General features: G+C 36.8%; 2 protein-coding genes across 6 annotated transcripts in view; one reads left to right on the plus strand and one right to left on the minus strand.

Annotated features, from left to right (window-relative positions):
• Positions 1-10,515, plus strand: part of HBP1 (HMG-box transcription factor 1) — a 30,814-nt gene extending 20,299 nt beyond the window's left edge. For 3 of the 5 annotated variants that reach the window (XM_081288521.1, XM_081288523.1, XM_081288522.1), the window contains 3 exons: positions 4,884-5,201; positions 8,226-8,367; positions 8,958-9,364. In XM_081288521.1, coding sequence (XP_081144647.1) covers positions 4,884-5,201; positions 8,226-8,367; positions 8,958-9,008 — 511 coding nt within the window. In that variant the 3' untranslated portion in view covers positions 9,009-9,364. Of the gene's footprint in view, positions 1-4,883; positions 5,202-8,225; positions 8,368-8,957; positions 9,365-9,406 lie in introns of those variants that run through there. The other 2 variants (XM_081288525.1, XM_081288524.1) reach the window with 2 other exon arrangements.
• A 96-nt stretch (positions 10,516-10,611) lies between these two features.
• Positions 10,612-23,391, minus strand: part of COG5 (component of oligomeric golgi complex 5) — a 336,390-nt gene continuing 323,610 nt past the window's right edge. The window contains exons 20-22 of the mRNA XM_081282899.1: positions 20,144-20,270; positions 19,504-19,583; positions 10,612-11,418 (exon numbers count right to left, since the gene is read on the minus strand). Of these exons, the coding sequence (XP_081139025.1) occupies positions 11,307-11,418; positions 19,504-19,583; positions 20,144-20,270 (319 nt within the window). The 3' untranslated portion in view covers positions 10,612-11,306. The remainder of the gene's footprint in view (positions 11,419-19,503; positions 19,584-20,143; positions 20,271-23,391) is intronic.

The following is a 23,391-nucleotide window of genomic DNA, read 5'->3' on the forward strand; positions in this document are numbered from 1 at the left end:
GAGAGGGACACTGTTCTTCCTAAGATCATCTTGCTAGTAAGTGGCAGAATAGGACAAAACCCCACAAGTCCTAAAACTCAGAAAGGCTGATCAACTCTCCCCATTATATGGGACTTTGGTTTTAGCACTAAAAGCTCACCATTCCTGAAAACTCCTCAGTCCTAGGCGAGATGGGATAGTTGATCATCTGTTCCCACAAGTTATCCAAAGAAAGCATATATGTAGATATTAGGGATTTTAAGAATTATTCTTTCATTATGATAGTTATCAAACCCATAGGTAGGTATGGGCCCAAAGTAGAGAATTCTCAAAAGTTTCTTAGCATATAGATTTCATTTTATTCTATTTAATGTAAGGTTATTACGTTTATTATAAGAAAAATTGAGGCTATTATTTAAAGTGTGTATATCAATGATTATTCCTATATTTTGGTAAGAATGTAACCAGATAGAAAAGTATGGGGAGATAGTTTGACTTTATATTGTAATAGTGAATATCAGCAGTTCTATTCCTATAATATACACCCTAGAGAAATAAATTTTTGTAGGCTCGTGAAAGGAGATACATAAAGAAGTTCATAGCTATATTGCTCATGACAACAAAAATGTGGAAACAATATTAATAACAATTAATTGGATTTTACCATATAAATTGTGATACAAAAAGAGTGGAATTCTTTCTATCTGTGGAAAAATGAATGAACCTTAGCTACGCGTTTTAAAACATGGATCTATTTTAAAAACAATGTTAAATAAAAAATTAGTCTTAGAAACATATACAGTATAATTCATTTTTATGGAATCCTGTTCTTTAGAAATGTATCTGATAACATATATGTAATTATGTTTTATTATATAAGCTTTATATATTATATATGGTACACATTATATAATCATGTCAGGTTTCCCAAACCATCCCCATGTTCAGTGATTTGCTGGTCAGATTGGATCTCACAAGACTTAGCATATACTTGTGCTTATGAGTATGATTTATTAAGACAAAAGAGTACAGTACAAAATAAAGAAAGGGAAAAAATAAGGAGTAAAGTCTGGATGAAGCTAGCCTTCCAGGGAACCTCTCCCAATGGAGTCATTCAGGGAACTCTTTGTTCCCCTAGCAGTGAATTATGACATTATTTATGTTTTCTACCAGGGTAGTTTATTGGACACTCAGGACCCAGAATTTTGGGAGCTGGTCACATAGGCTGTCTGTGTTTGGCATGTACCCAGATTCCAAACTTTCAAAAGGAAATCTGGTGTTCAGAGTATTATTTGTACACAATTTAAGCATAGTAAAGTATTATTATTTGTAGAAATGATGAGAATTCTCTTAAAATTCAAGTTCTAGGTGGCAGTCAAAGGCCAACCCAGTAAGTAGATTTTGAAAGGATAGTTGTCAGGCCTATAAAATAAATAAATAAATATATATATATATATATATATATATATATATATATATATATATATATATATATATATTGTGTCAGGGATTGAACCCAGGGGTATTTTACCACTGAGCCATATCCCCAGCCTGTTTTTTGTTTTGAGACAGGAACTCGCTAAGCTGCTGAGGCTGGCTTTGAACTTGTGATCCTCCTGCCTCAGGCTCCCCAGTAGTAGCATGAGTCACCTGCCCAGCCAGTCCTATTAAGTCTTTTACACAAAACATTATTATGTTAATAAAATGAACAGCTTGGGTTGGGGTTGTGGCTCAGTGTTAGAGCACTTGCCTCACACATATGAGGCACTGGGTTTGATCCTCAGCACCACATAAAATCAAATAAATAAAATAAAGGTGCTACTATACTGTTTATAACCAGTATATTATTTTTATAATAAAATTACTGAGAGAATGAAGGAATGGTAAACCACTAAGGAGAGTCGTTATTTGGGGATAGTAAATTTGTAATTTTAGTGATATTAGAAATACTCAATTTAATTTAGATTTTGGATTCACTAGTATTTCTTTTTATGCTTCATAACTTTTGTTACATACATTTTAATATATCAAGTATTGCATGATGCAAAACTTTTAAAGCAAAAAGGAAAACTTGGCTATCTACCTCTTGTTTTTCTTAGAGTCCCAAGTTTTTATCCCTCTTCCTTTTGAATAATACCGTTAAGATGACCATAGCCAATGGTCTTATTTTACTGTTGAGTGTCTGCAATATAAAAGCAATGCCTTCTTCCCTCTCCCTGAAAGGAGTGGAAGCTGGCAGTTTCATTTATGAGAAGCCATGAAAAAGGAGTATGAAGCTGACTGAACTTTTATTGTGATTAGATTATGATTTGGGTGCTTAGGGAGATGATGCCTGGTATAGGGAGGGCAGAACAAACAGTCCAGGAGAAACCTAGAATAAATTCTCAGGTACATGGAGGGATTCAGGGCAGGATTTTGGATCATGATTTTCAGAAAAGGATATTTGTTTCTAGCTTGGAAAGAGCCAGAAGTCAACAATAAATTGATAAGCTTTTAAACACAATTTATGATTGTGCTGTAGAAGTGAGAGCAGAATTTGAAGAAGCCCATTCTGAGAAATTGATAATTGAGGCCAATCTTTGAAGTACCAGGCAGGGCTATAACAATCACGTTGGACCTTGTAAAGCTTTTTTTTTCAGGCAATGTGATAACTTACTGAGATTCTACTATATGTTAATTTACTCACACTTCATCACTCTCTTTGTGTGGGGATGGGGGGGCGGGAGGATCTTAAGGTAACATGCCCAGTTCAGGCATTGACCTTGTAAAGAATTTAGTACTCTTACCTACTAATCTAAGTTACTTCTATGATAATGATAGATAACTCTTAACTGAGTACACTAGGTGCCAGCATCTGCCTTAAGTGTTTTACATTTATTTTTTTCTCAGCAATATTGCTATAGTTTCTATTAATCTTTTTTACAGTTAATAAACTGAGGCTAGATGTTTTATTTTACTTGCCCAAGGTCCTATTACTAGTAAGTGGCAGAGCTGGGATTTGAACCCAATTACATTCTCTAGAATTAATTTAAAAATGAACTAAGACATGAACATGCTTCTTAGCTTCCAGTCTAGTTCTTTAATATTTTATTTGTATCCATAATGGAAATAGAGGGTAGATTTGTGTCAGTAGATGGTGGAGTTTTCAAATTTTAGTAATTATCTTACTCTATGTCTTTGGTTTTTTAAATTATAATTTTCTTTAGTATAGATGAGTAATTTTGTGTCCTATTCATTTACAGTGCCTAAGTTTGCTATTTTTCTAAACTTTATATGGGAGGGGCTTAAGCTCTTTTATCTATGGAAAATAATACAGATTTTCCAACATTATTAATGTTGGAGACATAAGTTTTCCCCAACATTTATTAATATTGGAGTCATAGGTACGTTTATTTCATGTAGTACCTTTAAGAACAAAGACATTGATTGCATGGCTGAAAATTGGTAGAGATCATTTTCACTATAGTAAATGGTATGCCTCTGCTTCATTTAACTCTTCCAATCTGTTCAAGAGTATTTCATCGTGATTAGATTATGATTTGTGGGTGCTTAGGGAGATGATGCCTGGTATAGGGAGGGCAGAAAGGAAAGAGAGGTAGAACAAACAGTCCAGGAGAAACATGGAATAAATTCTCAGGTACAAGGAGGGATTCAGGGCAGGGTTTTGGATCATGATTTTCAGAAAAGGATATTTGTTTCTAGCTTGGTAAGAGCCAGAAGTCAACAATAAATTGATAAACTTGTAAACACAGTTTGTGATTGAGCATCATTGGGCAGATGCTATTCGTATAGCTAATATCAGCTTGTTTTGATGTATTGCCAGAATTTCTGTTTCAGGGAAAGGAACAGCTGTGTTCTGAATAAACACTGAATAAAAAGGTTTTCTGACAAGAAAGTAGAATGTATAGGAAGAGTTAACACTGTTGAAGCAAAATTAATTCTTTTGACTGGTATATCATTAGGTTTTAGTCTACATTTACTCGTATTTTCAGCTAATATTCTCAATGTTTGTTTACCTTGAGTTTATAGTCAATGGCAATGCCCCATGTATTGGTGAAGAGACCTGGGGCTTTGGAGAGGGACAGTTCTTGGATTTGGATCCTAGTAGTGTGGCATTGGGTGAATAATACTTTATGTCTCAGGGTTTTCTTCATATAAAAGGAGGGGGTAATGGTATTCTCTAAGCAGACTTAGTGAAGAAAGGAAACAGAATATGGACAGCTTATTTCCATGATTATGTAAAACTGAATTCACAAAAGAAAATAGGACCTTTCCTGATTGAAGGTGTATTTTTACTATGAACTTTTAATATACTAGGCTATGTTATAATTCTTGAAAGGGCCTGTTTGGGGACTCTGTACCTATTCAGATTACCAGATTATAGTGCTCTTTAAGTTCCTTTAGCCACATTAACAGCTTTTGGCTGCTCTTATATAACCTTTTGTCCTCTGTAGTAGTTAGTCCTTAGGCCTGGTATCTGTCTGCTATCCCATTTTTAATTTTTCTAGATTTAGGTTTCCATAGGTTACAAAATCAGATTGTCAAATTTATCAAAAAATGAATCTAAAGGATAAATGGGTTTTGTGGAATCTGAAGGAGTTACTATGAATAAAATAAATCAATTAGATTCTTTTGGGTGATTTGGAGTCTTTTTTGTTTTGGACTTTTTCATGATTTGCAGAGTTTTTAAAAATGAATTATTTTAGTCAATGTATACATAAGGTTTTATTATACAAGCAACTATTGATGGCAAAAGTTAAAAGTAGTGTTAGAAAAACTATATAAGGAAAGATGTGTTAACTCTCTAATCAGATGTTAAGGATATTTTTTATCCTGTTTTTTTAGAATTTGGATAATCCAAATTGAATTAAAACCATGTTAATAAAATTTCTTAAATTTTCTAGCTATGACTTCACACCTATGGATTCTTCTGCAGTTTATGTGTTAAGTAGTATGGCTCGTCAGCGTCGTGCATCTTTGTCTTGTGGAGGACCTGGTGGTCAAGACTTTGCAGGATCTGGATTCAGTAAAAACTGTGGCTCACCTGGATCATCACAGCTCTCTTCCAATTCTTTGTATGCTAAAGCTGTCAAAAACCACAGCTCAGGGACTGTGAGTGCCACTTCTCCTAATAAGTGCAAAAGACCAATGAATGCCTTCATGCTTTTTGCCAAAAAATACAGAGTTGAATATACTCAGATGTATCCAGGGAAAGATAACAGGTAAACATAGTAATAATTCTGATTATAATTATTAATATTTCAGAACACTTCACGGTAACTGGGATATTACGTAAATTTTATTTTTCAATAGCTTTAATTGAATTCTTCCTATTAGGTTGACCTTAAAGTAAGTTTAAGTGGAATTTTTTGGGTCAGGTTTTACTTTACAATAAATGGACCGATAATACATTGGGCTCTTTCAGTGGCGAGGATCTACCTTTTAAAATAAGAATATCATTTACCTGGTAGATTGTATCTTTATCGAAGAAATCTAGCACTATCTTGTGTCATATTTCAAGGATTTTATAACTGAGTCTTAATATGGAATGTGCAACCATTGGCAATTTGTCTAAGCTGCCAGATTTGTCAAAAGACTGAGTTTTGAGTCGTCTTCAGTAGAGCCCAGAAATAAAAATGAACTCAAATCTTGCCTACTGTTTCCTGTAGCCTTACTTCATCTGAGTCCTTTGTCACTCTCAAACCAATCATATTCTCTCTTATGTTAAAGCTCTCTTCTTCCAGTCTTCCTATTTCTCTAATGGTCAAAACAGCCATTTCATTTACCTTTGGTACCATAAGTGATTAATCACACAACACAATTCAGTTGTAAATTCAGATTTGAGTGTTTTGAGATCTTAAGTAGTATTTACATTTTAGAAGAAAAGCTTCTCATCCTACATGCATCTTTGGATTAATACACAGTTTCCCTTACAAAATATTATAAGTAACATGAATAGCTTTGGCTTAGCATCTGGTTACTTCTTTACAATCTGTAGGATAGAATTATTGAGTAAAGCATTCTAAGGGCCTTTTCAGTGCAGTTTTTGAACTCTTGAGTCTGTCATTTGTGTGACTTTGGACATTAAAGTTCTAGTCTTCCATTTCTTCATCAGTTTTAAAAAAAAGTGGGTTTAACTATAGTGCTTTTTAAAAATTCAGTTTGGAAGTCTTTTCTCTGGTGAGTAATATGTAATATTGAAATACACTTAAAATTTTAAAGACCTTGTAAGAACAACTTTTACCTTTTCTTGTTTTTTTAAGTAATTTTTTATCTGAGAAACTATCCAGAGTGTTAGTAACAGGTGCAGGGTTGCATTCTTGTTGCACATATCTGGTACTGAATTGTTAGTGTCCTTTGACATGTAGCTACTAGATTCTTGTGCCTATACCACATTAATCGGTCTTATCCCCTAACACCCCTGAGTGTCAGCAGGGATGCTTTCTAAATTTATTTATGATTCTGGATAAATGAACTGTTTTGATTAAGAGTATAAATCTCATTTTTACTTACATATATATTTTTTTTCTGTTTTTTAGGGGCTGTGTGTCAGATTATTCCCTTTATTGCTCATAGGTCTTATTTTTCTTTGCATTTTAGCATTGCATCCATGTGATCTATTATTCATCATCTAACATCAAAGGAACATCAAAGGATATCAGAGGTTATCTGTCTTTAAATTGAAGGGGGAAAATCACATATTTGTGAACTTATGGGCTAGGGATGTAGCTCAGTGACAGAGTACTTGCCTAGCATGTTTGAGGTCTGCAGTCAATCTCCAATATCACACACACAGAAAAAAGGATTATTTTCCCTTTCTCCAATAGAGAGATGTTCTAAGTCAGTGAATAAAGAGATTCTTATTTGGCAAACTGAGGGAGTGGACATGAAAACAGATAGTTCAGAGAGATATATAGTTTATTTTAAATTGGTATAAACATCAACCTGGATGAAAAATTCACTACAAAACTGAATATTTAGACAGTGTGTTTATTTTATAATTATAAAGAAAGGGAATATAGGGGCTGGGGTTGTGGCTCAGTGGCAGAGCACTTGCCTCAAACGTGAGGCATTGGATTCGATCCTCAGCACCACATAAAAATAAGTAAATATAATAAAGACATTTAAAAAAAGAAAGGGAATATAGATAATAGTCTGTAACGTTGTGCACATTTCATTATCTATGTGGTGTTTTAACTTAGGAGTAAATTGTTTCCCAAGATTACATAACCACCCCATTCAAAAACATCTCATATATTTTGTAAAATTGAGATAAGGGTATGTATGTGAATAGTTTTTATTGGTTTAAGTGGCAAATAAATCAACTGTTACATGGTACCTATGTCCATTAAAACTATTGAAATTTTTTTTTAATAAAAGAAGATAGTGCAAGGTTTAACCACCTTGACATAGTTGACAAAAGACAAATATACTTACTATGTATTTCTTTGTGAGAATCTGTGGTTACAATCTTCTAAAGCATAGATGGCAGTCTACCTTCCTTATCAGTATAAAATCACTTGTTTGTACTTGTGTAGTCATTCCAAGGTTTTCTGTCTTGTGAGAGTGTCATGGAATGGTTAGGCACTCTTAGAAAAGAAGAAGAGTTATGTCTGTGTGACCTGGGGTGAGACTTTTAATAGGCTTGGTAGCAGAGTGACAAGTATGAATAGGAAAATAGTTACAAATTTCTATCACGATACATCCTATTAATTTGACTTCTTAACCTTTTGATTTTAATTCAGTTTAAATGATAAGAACATCATAAGATAAACATTAAGGCAAGCATAGTTAATCACTATGGTTGCATGGATTAAAAAATGACATTGATCATAACTGATAAGTTAGAAGTACAGCCAGTTTTTAATACAAGTTGAATGCTTTATACTGATACTGCATACTGTCTGCTTTTATGTCTTAAACATCTTTTAAAAGCTGGTATACCAGGATAGATCCAGTGGTAATTGATCCTTTTTAAAATACCTGATTTCTGGCCCTTTTAGATGTCTTTCTGCAATTGAGAATATTGGCATGATTCCAAGGAGGCTTTAAATGTCAAGATTATGATAAATAGACCATATGACTTGGGAGTTTGCTGGAAATGACTGACAGCCTTGACCTTTTCCCTTCTTTATGTTGGACAAGATTTTTGTCTTTAACTATAATTCTGCCTCAAGTAGCAGCACTTGATGTGAATTTCGTGAAAAATTCTTGTCTTCAACATTGTGTAAATATTTATTTTACAGAGCCATAAGTGTGATCCTTGGTGACAGGTGGAAGAAAATGAAGAATGAAGAGAGAAGGATGTATACATTAGAAGCAAAGGCTTTGGCTGAAGAACAAAAACGTTTAAATCCTGATTGTTGGAAAAGGAAAAGAACCAATTCAGTACGTTTCAGCAAGTAGTTGTTTAAAATGATCTTGATTTATCCCCATAGTTGTGCTGCAGTGATGGAGCAGTTGTTACAACCTTTCAAGGTTGTATTGATGCTATTTCTTAGCATTTTTATACTTTATAATCTAATAATATTTTCATATCATATGAGGAAACACTTTCTGTGCATTCACTCCCTTAGTATGCAAATAGAAATCTGAAGCTAATTTATAAAGAATGTTTGTCTTAAATGTTGAGGTAGAAAGATAGCTTTTATTTCTAGCTGGGTTGAAAGATGAGCATTATTAACCTATGAATACCACAGTAGAAATTTTGCCTAATTTTGGTGGCAGGTCTCACCAGCCTTTCTGTCCTTAATTGGTGAGAAACTAATGAGGATGCTGGTGTGGGTATATGTTTACTGACATCCAGGGGTCACTTCTGCCATAGGCACAGAATTTTTAGATTAAAAACCTCAAAAGAGGATATAGGCCCAGAAATGGTGGTAAACAATTTTGTATCATGATAATGCTATCTTAGATAGACTTGTTTCTTAGAAATTTTCTATTACTAGACTAGCATTTTTTATGTTTACTGTTTTTAGATCAATTACAAGAAAATGTCACACGATAGGGCAGATTGGACTCTTCACTAAAAAAGGGAAGAGAGGTCAGTAGTTAACAGGAGGGCTGGTTAAAAGGACATTTTAAATTCATTCTATATATTTATGCCTATTTCTATAGTAACATGCAGGTCACATCTGCATAAAGTTTTAAAGTAATAGGTGAGAAGGTGGCTGAACTTGATTTTGGAAGTTAAACTTCATTAGTTTAGAATTTCATGTGGTAGGACTTGACCTGTATCTCTCTTATGTTTGTCCTAATCCATCTCATCTTTTATAAAGTATTAACAAAATTTAAAATGATCTTTGAGAAAGCAATCTTTTTTAAATAGTAAATTTATAAACATTATCTTACACATCTGAGCTTTCATATATAGAATTATTATGTATTGATTTTTAAACATTCACTGAGTTTAATTTTATTTCCACAGGGCTCACAACAACATTAAACCAGGATGCTTATGTTCTTAAGTCTATAGTTGCATAAACATTGACTCTTGATGGAAAGACTTAAGAAGATCCAGGTCTCACCATTTGTCCTGAATTCGTGTGACCATAAGATACTGATAGCATTGAGTCTTGAAATGATTTAATAATATGAGTGAGGATTTGCTTTCTCCATTAGAGCATTAAGTATGCTAAAACTATCAACATTGTAAACCAAATTGCCTTATTTTCCTTCCAAACTTCATATATGTCTATCAGGTAATATAGGCTTGAAAATTGATATCCTGTGGTGCTAAAGTATAGTAGAAAGAGAGGAGAAGTGTATACTTGTTTTATTTTAAATCGTATCAAAGGGGAATTAAAAAATATGTAACTGCTGTCTATACATTGGCTCCTTACTGCTTATTAATCTGTATTGTAAACAAGATGAAATGAAGCAGAAGCTGGGGTTGGCCTTTCTGTGAGCACCCACCATGTGGCCCAGCATCTGTGCCAAACAGGCGCTCTTAGTCTGGCCAGTGCCAAGAGACTGTGTAACATGTGGAAAGTGGATGGTATGGCTGTCCCAGCAAAAAATGCCACCTGCTGCAGTTACCACAGGCATGCTGAGTTCATGCAGCAGGTGGCAGCACTAATCCATTATTGCAGTGGAGACCTAGCCTGGGCCAAGGTAAAGTTATAATAGTTAATAGCATTGGGATATAGTCACTGTAATGGTGCTATTAACAGTCCGACACCATTGTATTTTTTAACTTTGTGTTCTATATCTCCTCAGCCACGTATCTTAAATATATTTTGTCATCATATCTTTATGGTGGGGGCAGACTTTGCACTTATTGCAGTGCAACACTTGCACTTTACTTTTCCTCCAACTGTCTAAAATTAGAGCAAATACATTGGCAATACAGCTGCTTTTGCTCTGAGCTACAATCATGGCTTTTCATGTTACTTACCAAGTGGTGTTTCTGGTTAGGAATCACAACTGTAAAATTGATTTCAGTTCATTTACACTTCTTCATGATGTTGCCCCTCAATTTTGCACACTATATTCTTGTATATTATTTCAAATAAAATGAAAAAAGTTTATCTCTGACTTCTGATTGATCTGGACTAAATTTTATATATGAATTGTCAAAATAACATGATCAGGAGATGGAAAACAGACTTTATTAGTTTTATAATTATGAGGGTATTGACACATTTTTAAAATTAATGGGGCAAGAGCAATAGACAGATAAGGACTTTATAGAGACTCTGGTAGAAGAAAATTTATTTTTAACTTGTCATCTTTGTCACAAGGTTGAACCACCAATGTCTGCTTTTAATAAAATAACAAAGTATAAAGAAAACCTTGCTTTATTAGTTTGACATTTAGAGAACATTTAGTGGTCTGAGCTTTGGGATGTGCCACTGGTTAACAAACTTTGCTGCACATTAGAATCACTTTAGGGACATGCTTTTAGAAATATTGATGCCTAGTTTCCACCACTCCAAAATGTATCAACTAGGGTGAAACTTGGGCCTCATGATTTTAAAAATTTCCCTGACGATGTGAATATGCAGTCCTATTTGGGAACCACTGGCCTACACACTTAATGCAGAAGCAGGCAGGTTGGGGGAAGCAGTATTATCACTTGATCATATCCCTTTAAAAACAGTAAAGACTGTAACCATAGGGGAATGTGATGGGAAAGAAACTTCAGCTAGTCTATTACAAAAATCTGAAATCAGAAGGAAAAAAGTTGGATTATTTCTGGAAAAGTCAGGTCCGTGAGGTTGTGCTGAAGATCAAGTTTGACATCTAAAGTCAAAATGTTAAAGAGTGCACAGTAACTGCATATTTTGGGTTAGTGCAGTATGTAGATTAACGAAGGTTTCACATTATTATTGAGCAGACATAGCTTTCTGAAGCAGCTGAACCATTATGGGATACACTGGTGCAAATTCTTTGCCTTCTCTACTTCTCACTGATTGAACATAAGCTTCCAGGGCTCCCCTGAAACCAAATTGAAAACAGTATCATAACATTACCCACATTAAACAGTTTGGGGGGTAAATAGTATTTAAAAAAAATAGAAATAAATCCATTTCTGGAACGCTATACCACACAGGAAGTAACCCACAGCCTCAAACATTTAATGATAGTGTTACTATGTAACTACAAAGTAAAATGCAAAACTGCAAACTTTGTCAATCTGCATTTTATGTAGTGATCTAGTCATAGGCTCTCTGGCTTCTAAATATGTGTTGTTTCCCTCCCCCCTGCTTCCCTACTGAAGACACCTCTGAAAACTGCACATAGTTTGTGTGTATTCACAGAACGAAGGAGATGACACCTTGGAAAGACATGTTTAGGAGTGCTGGGGGTGGGGTCCTTTGGCATGTATGCTAACCACTAGTAGGTACATGATATTCACAATATTTTATGGACTACACACAATCCACAACTAGAATGTTATAGGACTCTCTTTTTATAAGTTATGTGATGAGAAGCAGTCTGAATTTAGTCAAGGGTACGTGGTTCCATGTAAATTCATGATGGTATTTTTTCATGAATTATATCAGGGTCAGCAAATGCCTGTAGACAAAATGTCACTCTCTGCTCGTTCTATCTATGGTTTAGGGCTGCTTTTACATCACCATGGCTAAATTAATGGTTCAGGAAGAGATTATAGAGCCTCCAAAATCTAAAATGTATCTGACCCTTTTTGGAAAATTTGCCATTCCCAGAACTACATCATCTGGTTAAGTGGAAGCTAAAAAGAATAGTTCTAAGACTGTTCATTTTGGCCTACTTAAGTGCAAGGTATACAAATCAATTTTTGTGACACTGTTTTCTTCAAAATTTCATACTTTGAAGTAGAGCATTTCTATAAAGATGTTAATTCCATTATTTAACTCACATACTCAGTCTCAAGTCCCATTTAATATATAACTCTGAACTGGCTTTTCTTTTTCTTTTTCTCCCAAACACTGAAATCATTCAATCTGCAGTGTCTTCTACCATCAATCACCTTCATACAGCAATAATTCTCATATATCTCATTCTTCCAGCCCTGACCACCCTCCTGATTTCTGTTTACTGTCTTTTGGACATCGTTAACACATCTGCTTCCAGGTATCCCTCAAACTCACGTACCAAACACTTAGGGCAGTGTTCTGCCTGCCTTCCCTTATTTTAACAGAGGACACCAGCATCTTAAGGTTTCTATCAGTTCTCTTTCACTCCTATAAATTCACCTCACATATTTACACATAGAGTCCCTGATCTTCACTTTGCTTATTTGAACCCCTGCTGTCTTGTGTCCTGAAGAATGCTGTCACCTCTTAGGTGGTCATCCTGGTGCTGGCTTTCCCCCTCCTGGTCAGTCTTCCCTACATTACAACAAGAGCTCTCCTCCTGAAGCATCATAACATTTGCTATGCCTGAGTCACATCCAGCTGAGTACCAGCTTTTTCATAGACCTCCACCCGGCCCTTTTCCACGCACTTGCTGGCTTCCTGACAGTTTGATGTGGCCTAAAAAGACCTCACATCACTTGGTATTTTTCTTTTTTATCACCAAATAATGTGCAATGCAGCTAAACTGCACTTGTGATTATTAGTCTGAACCCTTATCCACTCAGAGAGAGACCAAGGGTATTTGTTCATACATTGCTGAAAATGAAATATTTCCCTATTAGGTTAGCAGCTGGGAGAGGGCCTGTTCATCTTCGACCATCTCATGGTAAATGAGATAAGGATAATCTCTTAGGCCTTTGTGCATTCATTATCCTTATCCTTGCAATGTCCTTCCTTGTTTTCATCATTGCAGAGCTCTTTTTCTCTTAAACTCAGCTTCAAATGCTCCCTTTTAGTAGAGCCTCTCCTAAATCCTAGAAGCACAAAAGAATGGAAATCATCTTGGAGTCACATAAATTTGTGGAAAGATCTGACTTCTGTATCGACAGCCTTGACTCTGCAGGACTCAGCATTTTGGGATTCCTGAAGGCTGGATCCATGCTCTGTTCAGGGCATGAGTCCTTTAAATCAACATGTGGAGGAATGGGCAGGCCTCTGAAACCAGCTGCTTGAATAAGATGTAATGTCATTACTTGGCTCACATGCTTAAGCCTGAGTCCCACTAATACATAATTCTTAACTGGCATATACATGGAATTTAATGCTCTTAGAGCACAATGTTTTGTGAGATGCTTCAGTTCATGTCAAAGCCAACCATTAATGGAGCTATTTCTCTAAAAAACCTGTTACTTTTAATACTTTGCTAGTTGCTATGCTGTTCTGGGCAACTGCCTCTATTCCACAAGTGAAGTCCTGAAGACTCATATATAATAGACACCCCCAAGGACTAAATTATCTTTGAGAAATGGTATATATGTGTATGTATATATTGATCTAAGAAATAAGTGTGTTGAAATTCATAGAAACTGCCAGAGTGAATGAATTATATCTATTCTGTTTAATACACACAAATCAACTTGGCAGTTTCATTTGCATTTAAAAGAATAAGACATTATATAAATTACACAATATGTAAAATTCTGCAGCTCAGAAATTAGTTATTTTTTATTTTATATTCATCAAAAACACTACCAGAACTACCGGGAGAAAAACAGATGAAGCTGCCCTCCCACATAAAATCAGAGCAAGATTTTCAAGCACTTATTAAATTACTTCATTTGCTTCAGCAAAACATTAGCTTTCTTGGAAGTCAGGCCAAGAATTATGTAAGAGTTAGTTTCAACTCTGGTTTGTAACCAAAATAAGATGATTACTGAAGTTATCCTTAATGGGAAAAAAACAAAACACAAATTATTACTAGAGGAATGGCTTGTGTAACATGGCAACACTGCTCAATGTGACATACACAAACCCTGTAGAGGTTTTCATAGAAAATAAAGTTGATCTTTGTCAGGCATTAAACATTCAGTGTGATTAGTACTGACGTACATACATGATTTAAGGATATACTAAGTGTCTAAAAAGGCAGTTTAAACCCCAGGCTTTTTCCTCTAGGTTCCAACTCAGGCACAGTTCCCAGAATTTGAATACAGTGACATAACAATACAAGAAGGGGAGACCAAACTTCACCGACCCTCAACAGGGATTTGGGAATTTTGCAAAAATACTTATTATGGCTCCTTGCCCATGATAAGAGGGTAAAGGGCAAGCAGTCCAATGCATGTGGTATCAAGCATTTTCTGATAACTGTATAGATAAAGTACCATTATGTTAATAAAGTCTGAACAATTCTGACCTCAGTGTTCTCAGAGAGGACTGCAGTAAGAAGGACTGCTGCTGCACTACCAATACTAAAAGTAAATGGAGGGCTGGGGTTGTAGCTCAGTGGTAGAGAGCTTGCCCAGCACATATGAGGCATGGGGTTTGATCCTCAGCACCACATAAAAATAAATAAAGGTATTCTGTCCATTTACAACTAAAAAAAAAAAAATTACAAAAAAGTAGATGGGTTTGAGGCCAGTTTTTCTGATTCTGCATATCCTGAGAAATGTTTTCATCAAAACCTCCTACAGCATCTTTACTAAAACACATTCAACACAGGAAGACTCACGGGTATGAGCGAGGCAGTCATCTCTGAACTGGGTGCACACACATCTGCAGCACCTGCCTGGTGGGTCTGAGTAGGTGCAATCTGCCCCACTTACCCCACCTGGCCTCATGAGTCAGTGATTACTCTGACTTTAGAAATAACTTGACTATTATTCATTGAAGATTCAGAAAAACATTTGGTGTCAAAAGGAAACAAAGGCAGGAGAGTTCACTATTTGCCATTTATTTGGCAGCAGTACTTATACTTGCCTCATTTTGCCCTACTTTATGACAAGTAACAGATTATGCTGGGAGAAACAGAATAAATATACAACAAGGTTTACCCCAGAAGCTAAAAGGAATGTGCTGACATTTAAAGGGCAATTGTCACCCTGGGTTTATCTACAGGGGAAAGAAATTCACCCAGTGATGCTTTGGTATGCAGGAATGAAATTAGTTTTGTGGTAATACATTAAAAAGCATATCGTCTGAAACAAAGGTCCTTTTCTTGCCAACAATCTGGGTTACAAGAGTGCAGTTTTTCTGAATTCCCCAGGGAAGGCTAAATTTTCTGCTCAGGGCAAGAAGGTTCTGGTATCAGTCAACTGTAGAAGCCTGGTTAGTCCTTATTTAAAAGGCATGACAGTATTTCTGAGCATGATTTTCAGTTGCTAAAAACAGGCTTAGCAACAGCACTGCTGATGAAATCACTCAGGAACATTTTTAAAGAGAAGCAAAAGAAAACAGATTTGTGATGTACCCACAGCAGGACAACTGTTGTGGATGAACTCATTCCAACTCGTTAAGAAGACAAAATGAGCCCTGCTCAATTCACTGAATTCTTGTCTATTATCAAGTGTGTTGCAGCTGAGTGAATCACTGGGACAAGGAAAAAATTCACAGAGACCCTGCAAATGCCTGAGTTAGGCTAGACCCAGACTCCCTCACACACCCAAAGCCTTTTCAGAGGGCAGTTGAAACCAGTCATGGGAACTGATGGGAAGCTCCCCTTGCAACCTTTCCCACTGCTCACAGCTGAGTTCAGAAGGGCAAGAAAGAAGGGCAGGGGTCTGGGCTAATCAACTTTGCTTACACAGTAGCCACAGTCCTGGACACCATACCCAAGGGCTCAGTGCCACTCTCCGAAGCTGATGAGCTGATGTTTATGAATGATCACTTATAGCTTCCTTAGTGGAGTCTTTCACTTGGTAACTGGAATGTTTCGCTGTGGCAGGGGGTGATAGTCTGGACTGCACAATGGACCTGTCTGATGAGCTCTTAAGAGATCCTGAGGCCCAGAGCAATCAGAAAGATGAAAGAAACCAAAGGGATATGTATAGGGAAAGAAGAACTTAAATTAGCACTATTTGCTGACAATATGATTCTATACCTAGAAGACCCAAAAAACTCCACCAGAAAACTTCTAGAACTAGTAAATGAATTCAGCAAAGTAGCAGGATATAAAATCAACACCCATAAATCAAAGGCATTTCTGTATATCAGTGACAAAGCCTCTGAGAAGGAAATGAGGAAAACTACCCCATTTCACAATAACCTCAAAAAAAAAAAAAAATAAGATACTTGGGAACCAACTTAGCAAAAGAGGTGAAAGATCTATACAATGAAAACTACAGAACCCTAAAGAAAGAAATCAAAGATGACCTTGGATAGACAGAATTAATATTATCAAAATGACCATACTACCAAAAGCACTATAAGATTTAATGCAATTCTGATCAAAATCCCAATGGCATTCCTCATAGAAAGAGAAAAAGCAATCATGAAATTTATCTGGAAAAATAAGAGACTCAGAATAGCTAAAGCAATCCTTAGGAGGAAGAGCGAAGCAGGTGGCATTGCTATACCAGACCTTAAACTATACTACAGAGCAATAGTAACAAAAACAGCATGGTATTGGCACGAAAACAGACTGGTAGACCAATGGTACAGAATAGAAGACACAGAGACTAATCCACAAAATTACAATTATCTTGTATTAGACAAAAGTGCCAAAAACATGCACGGAGAAAAGATAGCATCTTTAACAAATGGTGTTGGGAAAACTGGAAATTCATATGCAACAAAATGAAATTAAACCTATATCTCTCACCAGGCACAAAATTCAACTCAAAATGGACCAAGAACCTAGGAATTAAACCAGAGACTCTCCGTCTAATAGAAGAAAAAGTAGGCCCTAATCTTCATCATGTGGGATTAGGCCTCGACTTCCATAATAAGACTCCTATAGTGCAAGAATTAAAACCAAGAATCAATAAATGGGATTCAAACTAAAAAAATTCTTCTCAGTAAAAGAAACAATCTGTGAGGTGAACAGAGAGCCTACATCTTGGGAGCAAATTTTTACCCCTTACACATCAGATAGAGCACTAATCTCTAGGGTATATAAAGAACTCATTTGACCCAGCTATCCCTCTCCTCAGACTATACCCAAAGGACTTAAAAACAGTATACTTATAGAGACACAGCCACATCAATGTCTATAGCAGCACAATTCACAATAGCTAAACTATGGAGCCAACCTAGATGCCCTTCAGTGGATGAATGGATAAAAAAAAAATGTGGCATATATACACAATGGAGTTTTACTTAGCAATAAAAGAGAATAAAATCATGGCATTTTCAGGTAAATGGATGGTGCTGGAGAAGATAATGTTAAGTGAAGTTAGCCAATACCCCCCAAAACAAATGCTGAATGTTTTCTCTGATATAAGGAGGATAACTCATAGTGGGGTAGGGAGGGGGAACATGGGAGGAATAAATGAATTCTAGATAGGGAAGAAGGGAGGGAGGGACAGGGAGGAGGCAGGGGATTAGCAAGGATGGTGGAATGTGATGGACTCATTATCCAAATGTATGAAGACACGAACTGGATATCAACCTATTTTATATACAAACAGAGATATGAAAAATTGTGGTATATATGTGTAATAAGAATTGTAATGCAAAAAACATAAAGTACATGCATAAAGACATGAATTGGTATGAACATACTTTGTATACAAAGATATGAGAAATTGTGCTCTATATGTTAATAAGAATTGTAATGCATTCCGCTGTCCTGTATTTAAAAAAATAAAATCAATTAAACAAACAAACAAAAACAGAGATCCTGAGGCCATAGCACCAGCAATTCTGAGGCAGTCAAGAGTGTAACCTAGGCAGTAGGACATTTCAAAGCTTTGTAAATGCTTCTCAGCAAACAGGACTGAGAATCACCTTAGCACCATGAGCCCCATTCTGGCTGTAGGGTACTCAGCTCATCACCCACACTGTGGCTTAAACACAGGCTAACTGGCATGGCCCTAGACCCTAGACAGAGATGAGAATGGCTTCAAGAACCCTTTGACAGAGACAACTGACTGGATTGGAGGACAAAGGTGATGGAGGAGTCAAATGATGATTTAAAGGTTTTCTAGTTTGGTTGGTTAGGTGATGGTGACCTCCCAACCAAGACAGGAAATATGGTAGAACAAGGTTTGTAAGAAAAGATCAATTTGGAACACTTTGGTGCTGAGATTTCTTTGGGGCATTCAAGTGGTGACATGAAAGCAAGTTTACGTACCTGAGGGCCTGTGCAATCAAGTAAGTCACATATCAGATGCCATGAAGTACAGAAGAGGCCACAACAGGCATAGGTCTGGATGAACTCACCCGGGAACCAACATTTGGAAAGAATGAGTCAAAAAAGAGCCAAGAACAAAATATGGGAAGTGATATTATTCAAAGTATGGATGGAAGGAGAGAATTCAGCAAATGAGGTAGAAGGGGAAAATGGCAGAGATGTTATAACAGAAACAGATGAACATGTCCATGGGGTCATGGAGGCTCCAAGAGGAAAGGGCCACATCTCACTTTAGGAATGAAGATTTCTGATGGGTAGGAGGCCTTTGATAACTTGGCGAGGGCAATTTCAGAAAAAAGTATTGTTGGAAGAAGGATAACAGTTAAAGCATCCCAACCTCGGCACAACTGAAGTATACAGTATGTGTGTTTGAACATGTGCACATGCTGTCATACACACGTATATACACAGTGAACTCATAGGGCACTATGGGAGGACACATAGAATCTAAATAGTTAAGTTGTCCTTGTCTCCTTCTAACAATTATTTCATATCTGGGTAGAGTTTAAAGTTCATTCAAATTTGTGCTCCACCAATTCAATAGCTGCAACACATGAAAATAACACAGAAAATGTGTAGTTAAGCCAAAGAGTGCAGGTTGGTTTTTAGAGTTGGAAGTGCATAGTGCCATTCCTGCATGGGGTATGCAATGGCACAAAATAGGATGCAAAGGACTGAAAGTATTAGATATTGAGGGCAAAACTACCATACCCAAAGGTTCACAGCTGGGCGCTCTAGCGTGAGTGGTCTCTGCAATGAGGTGGCCTGCCTTAAGAAGGTGCAATCCTGTGTCCATGTCTATCTAGGCACTGCCCTTCATCCCCACTGTGTCCCCCACCTACCTTGGGCTTCTATCCCAGGTGGGTACCCTAAAACACAGGGAGTTACCTGATGAGGAGAAGCCTGTCCTTTTCAGATGGATGGTCATCCAGCCACTGGGAGAAGCGTGCATGGGACCATTCTGCCCTCTGCAGGATCAAAACACAATTAGAGAAGAGTATGAATACATTCTTCAGCAAATGGTAGTAAATGCTGGTTCAAAAATCACTCTTAGGGGCTGGACTTATAGCTCAATGACAGTGTGCTTGCCTAGCACGTGTGAGGCACAGGGTTCAATCCTCAGCACCACATAAAAATAAATAAAGGTATTGTGTCCATCTATAACTTTAAAAAAATCAAAAATTAAAACAATAAATAAATAAATAAAGCACTCTTGGGGATTTTCAAGGTGAAATTCCCTCACATATCTGCCTGATGGAAGCTTGTAAAAGGTGCCACAGGCTTTAGGCACCTTCCTAACTCCTGAGAGCCTTCAGAACTTCCCACTTGATGGTGGGAGAGCAAAGAAAATGGGGCCTCCATCAAAAAAAATTTATGAACATAAACTACTTGTGACATCATTATTTAAAGGGCTAATTCTGGATTCAATTGATAATTTAAAAAAAATATTTTCTAGGTTGTTAAGTTGCTCAATATTCACAAATTAACAGGGAAGACTCACAAGAGGGTTTTGGCTTTGCTGTATTACCTGGAAAGGAGATTTCAGCTCAGCAGGTGCTCTTGTGAACAAAAACTGAATAATGATGCTGAATGGAATGATGTCCCCCAGTGCAGGACTATTAGCTACATGTTCACTTGTCTGGAAGAGCAATGGTCTAGAAGACGAAAAGCCACAAGTTAATTCATGCCATTCCACATCAAAACAGGTAATTCGGTAGAAAAATCATTATACTTAAATATCAATATTCTTCCTAAACTGGCTATTGAAGGATGATTATCCAATTTTGTAATGCCCCATTCAACCCTAAGACCCACCACACATACACATGCACACACTCTAGGGTGGCTGATACATCTTTCAAATCTTTCCTTCCTTGATTCTTGATTCCTTGATTAATGGATCTGAAGTAACTTCCAGTTGACTCAGCAAAATCCCCTCCTAAAGTTCATTTAATTAATAGGCTGAAATCAAATAAAGCACCAAGTCAAGTCTTTAAATTATAACATTATTTTTAAAATTTATATATGACCGCAGAATGCATTACAATTTTTATTACACATATAGAGCCCAATTTTTCATATCTCTGGATGTATACAAAGTATATTCACCCCAATTCGTGATAACTAACATATTCTTACCTTGGACAACACTTTCAGCTTTCATTTCCCGTAGAATACTTCTTTGGACTATAATCCATTAAGTATACATGTTTATTTCTACACATCTCAAAATGGTAACTATGTTTTGCATATACCAAGTTATTACCTTGCCAAACAACTGCAGCTCCTTTCTCATACACTATAGCTCTGGGTCTCACCATTATGATTTTATAGAAGTGTGCAGCTGATCCACTGCAGTGATGCACATTACAGCCATGCAGCACTGAGGAGGGAGGATCACTTGAGCCCACCAGTTTTGAGACCAGCCTGGGCAAATTAGTGATCTCCTGTCTCAAAGTATGAAAAATAAAATAACAAAAAAAGGCTATAAAGAATTATTTGAAACTGTTATTGTTCCCTCCCTGGCTTTGAGCTCTCTTGGACAAGAGCTAATGACTACAAGCTGAGCTTTGGAAGCTCAAAAGTTGCTGGCAGCAATATATCTTAACATTTCTTCCTTTTTTTACACTAATAAGGTTTATGTCAGGAGTGCTCTCAACAGTTACTTCTTATTGGATCCAGAATATTATTAGGAAAAAATGTCTTTATGTTAACTATTCTGTAAATATAATCTATCTCTGATAAGGATTTTTCTAATTTCAACTGCTTTATCAAGTAACATCGTTTCATCATTTATTCTCTTTAGTTACCGAGAAAATATTTCAGTTCACTTATACTGGCTCTCACCAGAAAGCCAGAATGATCCAAGTTCTATGGGAATGTGATCAAGGTCTTCCTGTGGTCACATCTGTCAAATCATTTCAGTGTTCCATGATGTGGAGCTTTCGGTCATCATCAAGCACCTAATTAGGTATGAAAATGTTACTGAGGGATTTCCGGTTTCAACCGCAGACATCCCTTTAAGTCTTTCTCTGTGTGGATGACACTGTCTTCATGTAGGGGAAAGATTCCATCATCATCATCAGTATCAGCAGCAGCAGAAATAGCTAACACACGTAGGTAGCACTTACAACATGTCAAACACAGATTAAAAGCTGTGTAGAGGGTTAGACAGAAAGCAAGATAGCAGAATAGGTCCCAGGCTTCACTATGTTCCTCTCACAAAGTCCACCTAGCAACTATCCTCAGAAGAGAACACTTTTGTGAAAACCCCCAAACTCAGGAATAAGACTGATATACCCATGTGGATTACAGAATCATATATAAACTATGCTAGAAAGTTAAGAGGTACAGTTCAACTCTGAATGCCTCACTCCTCCCTGCCCTGGCACAGCAAAATAGAAGATTCCCTGGCCCACAGTTTCTGGGTTGGAAAAGACCCAGAAGTAGACATCCAGCTTCCCCAGAATTCTGAGATGCTTTGCAGAAGCCTACTTCAATCTTCCTCATAGGGAACAATGGGACAGGATTCCCTGGTGTCAAGTAGAAACAAAGAATGGTAGGGGAGGGCACACAGCAACCAGCATGCAGATCTGGAGCAGAAGTGGTGCCAGATGAGTGAAACCACTCCATGACAGTTTACTTACAAAGCTGAGCAAATTGCTCCTAGAATCCCACTGAAAAGTTCAAGCTGGCTTGAGTACATAGGAGCTGGAGCGGGACTGCCCAGCTTCAGAACTCACCTCAAGACCCCACCTAGGCAGAGAGTGCATATCTATGCGGTACAGGGGCTAGACTTGTCTGAACTGGCTCCACCCAACCTCAGAGTCCACTCATTTAGGGCAATGATTCTGCTTAAACTCAGATCTCTGCCTACAGCCCTACTCAAGTGCGCACAATTCAAATAACAATACTGTCTAACCAGGAAATATACCCTCTGCCAGATCAGAGGTGATTGCAGTACCCAGCCAATGGTTCTTCCTAACCGCAGGGCCACGCCATTAGTACTACCAGACAACAGAGCCCAGCAGCAACTCTGCTTGTTCTCAGGGTCAGTATCAGCTGGCCCACCCAGAATAACAGGCTGTACTAAATAGTAAAGTTCTACCTATGCCAAAAGAATAGCTATGAAAGCCAGAAGAGGTGGCTGTCTCTTCATGCAGATATCAGTTCAAGGATACAAGGGTTACTAAAGATCAGGGAATCATGATACAACCAAAAGAAACTAAGAAAGCTCTAATAAGGGATCCTAAAGAAATGGAAATAACTGACAAAGCATTCAGAACAATCTCGTTGAGGAAGTTCAGCAAACTCTAATAATATATACATGAAAAATTAAATGAAATTTGGAAAACAATACATATACAAGATAAAATTTTGACAAAGAAAAATAATAAAAAATTTAAAAACTAGATATGAAAAATACAATGACTAAGCTGAAAAATTCGACAGCTTCAATAGCAGGTATAATCAAGCATAAAATCAGAGCTTAAAGACAGAATATTTTAATTCCAGTTGGAGGAGCAAAAAGCAATAAGAAAGAAAAAGAATAAATAAAATTTTAGAGGAATTATAGGACACTATCCAGAGAACTAAGATCTGCATAATTCAATAAAAAAAGAAAGAAGAAGAAGAAGAGGGAGGGGGGGAGGAGGAGGAGGAGGACGAAGAGGAAGGTAGTCAGAAATAATAAGGAAACAACAGTGCCAAATTTCCCAAATCTGGGAAAATATGTCAACATCTAGGTACAGAAAGCAAACAGATCTGCAATCAAAT

This window comes from Spermophilus citellus (assembly GCF_964194105.1).
Source record: "Spermophilus citellus genome assembly, chromosome: 3".
Classification (NCBI taxonomy): Eukaryota; Metazoa; Chordata; class Mammalia; order Rodentia; family Sciuridae; genus Spermophilus; species Spermophilus citellus.